The sequence below is a fragment of the Phaethon lepturus genome, unplaced genomic scaffold, assembly GCF_000687285.1.
Source record: "Phaethon lepturus isolate BGI_N335 unplaced genomic scaffold, ASM68728v1 scaffold21200, whole genome shotgun sequence".
In the NCBI taxonomy this organism is placed as follows: domain Eukaryota; kingdom Metazoa; phylum Chordata; class Aves; order Phaethontiformes; family Phaethontidae; genus Phaethon; species Phaethon lepturus.
In genome coordinates this window covers 5964-9269 of record NW_010514300.1, presented here as the reverse complement: position 1 = coordinate 9269, position 3306 = coordinate 5964, and the positions used below count along the sequence as shown (strand labels likewise).

Genomic DNA, 3306 nt, shown 5'->3' with positions numbered 1-3306 from the left:
AAGCCCCTCCCTGCCTGTCCCAGCCCCATGCCAATCTCAGAGATGGACCCAAGCTCCAGGTCCTGCTGCCTGGCACAGTGCACAGGACTACCCTGCCACTGACCCCACACATCTCCCCGGGCAGGTGGATAAAGTTTGAGGAGAAGGTGGAGGATGGTGGGGAGCGCTGGAGTGCACCCCACGTCCCAGTCCTCCCCCTGCACAGCCTCTTCCAGCTGAGGACATGCCTGGAGAAGGGGACGATGCTCCTGGATCTGGATGCCCCCTGTTTCAAGGAAATAATCGGTACGTGGGGAATGCAAAATCACATCCTGGGATGGGCTGGTCACCAGAGAGGGACCAGGCCACCAGGAGGTCCCTACATGAAAGCACTGATGCATGGTAACCAGGTACCTGGGGTGGCTGTCTGCTGCTCCATCAAAGTGGGCTTTCCCCTTGCACTGGGCAGCGAACCAGGGGGACTCAGGGCTGTCCCCATCCCTGTGGCAGACAAGGCACTTTCTGGGCAGCCTGAGGAAGCAGAGCTGCAGCCCGAGCTGAGGGAGCGCCTGGCAGCCCTCCTGCTCTGCCAGCCACGGCACCAGCCCACCAAATCCCGACTGCAGCACCTCACCGAGCTTGGCCTTTCTCCCTGCCAAGGTAGGCACGGTGCTTGGCCATGGGTGGCAACATGGCTGTCCCACCAGGCATCCCTCTGCTGCCACCAGGCTGGGGCAATACCCATACCGGCTGTTCACTTGCATACATATTTTGCTGCTTGCTCCCTTTCTTTGCAGGGAATTCCAAAAGATGGTTTGAGCCCAGAGCCCAGCTCTCCAAAACACCTCTTAAGGAGCAGGTAGGGCAGGACAGAGCTGGGCTGAGAGCAGCTGCTGCATCCTGAGTGCCCAGCTGCTGCATCCCCTTCCTTACAGCTGAGAAACCAATTTAAGAAGAAGGTCCCGCCAGGGGCCGAAGCAGCCCACGTTGCTGTTGGTGAAGTTGAATTCCTGGAGAAGCCCTTTACTGCCTTCATCCGCCTCAGGCGAGGGGTGTCCCTCGGCTCGCTGGCTGAAGTCGCTCTCCCCAGCAGGTAAACGGAGCATGGCCGATGTCCCTGTGTCCCTCTTTGTCCCTGTCTCCCTTCTCCCTCCTGCAGAGAACAAGGCTTTGCTTGGCAACAGCAAAGAGTATGGCACCTGATGCCACATGCAGTCCCAGAACCCTGGCTCACTGCTTCCCCTCCTGGTTTTCCCAGCTCCTTGGGAACATCCTGAGATGGGCTGAGAGTGGAACATCTGTCGGGCAGCTGGGTGGGGGGACGTCCCCTGGGTTATCCCCACCTGGGCTCTGCATTCACTCTCCTCCTTAGGAGGGTCTAGACGCTCTCTGCTTACTGCCCAGGAGCATGGGGGCTTGTGGCTGGGAAAGGATGCAGGTTTGCAGAAGCCTCTTGCCCTCCTGAGTGGTGGGGTGGCTCTTGCAGCACGGTTGGTGTAGGGGGAAAGGAGCAGGGCAGGAGGTGTTTCTCCATGGCTGAGGAAGGCATCATCTGAAGCTGTGAGGGGAAATGGTCAGTGTGCCCCTTGAGCCAGGAGCTTCCTTAGGGAGTGTGCGGAGGAGGCAAGCGGAGATCAGGAGGGACATCGCCACCTCCTGGTCACTCTGCCCAGAGCACCCGTCCTCCAGGAGCTGTGTGGAGCAGGGCATCCATCCACCTCCTGCTCTCTCCTTGGTGGGAGATGGGTGGCAGGTCCCGGGGAGCCCCCGTGGGTCTCGAGGGGCTCGTGACAACCCCTTGCCCTGTATTTTCCTCCTCCAAACTGGAAGGGAAGGAGAGCTTGTCCCTACCCATCCTTTTGCCCGTGGTGCCATCCCCTTGGTTGGCTGCCCCAGACTGTCCCGTGGGCACAGCCACCATCTCAGGGCTATCTCCCACCCAGGTCCATCTCTAGAATCTTAAGGTTTTCCCATTACCGTGATGAATATGTCTGGTTGAAAGCAATCCCAGGTGGTTACTGTCACCTCCCCACCCCTTGGAGCAGGCTCCAGGAGGCCTCCAGCACTGATGCCCCATGTCAGGGCTGCAGCAGGTCCTGTTGAGCCACCTTCAGCCCCGCTCATGCTGTCGGAGGAGTTTCCCTACTCTCTCTTTGGAGGTTTGCTTGGGGTATGATCACTTGGAAGTGCTCCGCAGCCTCGGGGTACCACGACCATAACCATTTTTGCCAGTTTTGGAAAGAAATGGAGGGCTTGGTTAAATATTTGGATGGGCTGTCCCTCTGGAGACCTTATTATTTTGCAGCACCCTCTGAGGAGTGGGATTTTAGCCATATTTCTTCAAGGATGCTGAGCCCTCTTTCCAGTCTCCTCCTGTGTCCCCGTAGTCCTATCAAATCTACTGCCTGTGCAGCTCACAAGCTCTTCTTCCAAATGCTAATGCTCCTGCATCCTGTCTGTGAGCAACATTCCCATGAGCATGACCCCAAAGACCACCCCAGTCAAGACCTTGAACCCACAGAGAGCCCCATCCTGGAGCTCAACCCCACAGACAGCCCAGTGCCAGAGCCTGACCCCATAGACACCCCCAGCTGAAAGCATAACCCCACAGACATCCCCAGCCAAGGATAACTCCTTCTTTGCCTCAAAGAGCCACCCCCCAGCCCCAGCCTGGGTTTCTGCAGACCCTGTGATCCAGTCGGGGTCCTGGTGCCCAATGGTCTCCCATGCGGTTTCCATGCAGTGGGTAGCAGACACGTGGCTTGTCTCCTACCCCCGAGCCCCCGCTTAGGGTGGCAGCAGCCCCCCAAGTCTGCCCAGCCACTGTCCCCAGCATCCCCACAGCACCATGATCTCCCCCAGGAGAAACATCCCCCGGTGAGGAGAGGGCTTCTCAGGAGATGTGCCGTCTCTCCCACAGGTTCCTCTTCATTCTGCTGGGTCCCCGAGCCAAAGTGAAAGCCTACCACGAGGTTGGCAGGGCCATGGCCACGCTGCTGGCAGATGAGGTGAGCCTGGTGCAGCACCCATGGGTGGGATGGGCCTGGGATGAGGCCTAGGCTGAGGACACTCCTCTCCTCCGCAGGCTGCAGCAGGGGAGGCAGAGGATGGGGCGAGCTGGTGGCCTCCCTTGCCCAGGATAAGAAAACAAAGGTTTGGGGTGGGTCTGTAGGATGTAGGTGCACTGTTGCACTGAGGTGGATGGGTGCCTTTCTTGGTGATGGCCGCAGACTGGGAGGAAGGCTCTGAGTGGCTGAACGCAGGCTGGTGGCTAAACCACAGCATCTTCCTGCAGTTCTTCCAAAGGGTTGCCTGGCAGGCTGAGCA

General features: G+C 59.0%; 1 protein-coding gene across 1 annotated transcript in view; it reads left to right on the top strand.

The window, feature by feature from the left end:
* Positions 1-124: 124 nt before the first annotated feature.
* LOC104625104 (electrogenic sodium bicarbonate cotransporter 1-like) overlaps positions 125-3306 on the top strand; it is a gene marked incomplete at both ends in the record, with an annotated part of 8035 nt that continues 4853 nt past the window's right edge. The window contains 5 exons of the mRNA XM_010292647.1: positions 125-285; positions 490-639; positions 777-838; positions 915-1072; positions 2900-2987. Of these exons, the coding sequence (XP_010290949.1) occupies positions 125-285; positions 490-639; positions 777-838; positions 915-1072; positions 2900-2987 (619 nt within the window). The remainder of the gene's footprint in view (positions 286-489; positions 640-776; positions 839-914; positions 1073-2899; positions 2988-3306) is intronic.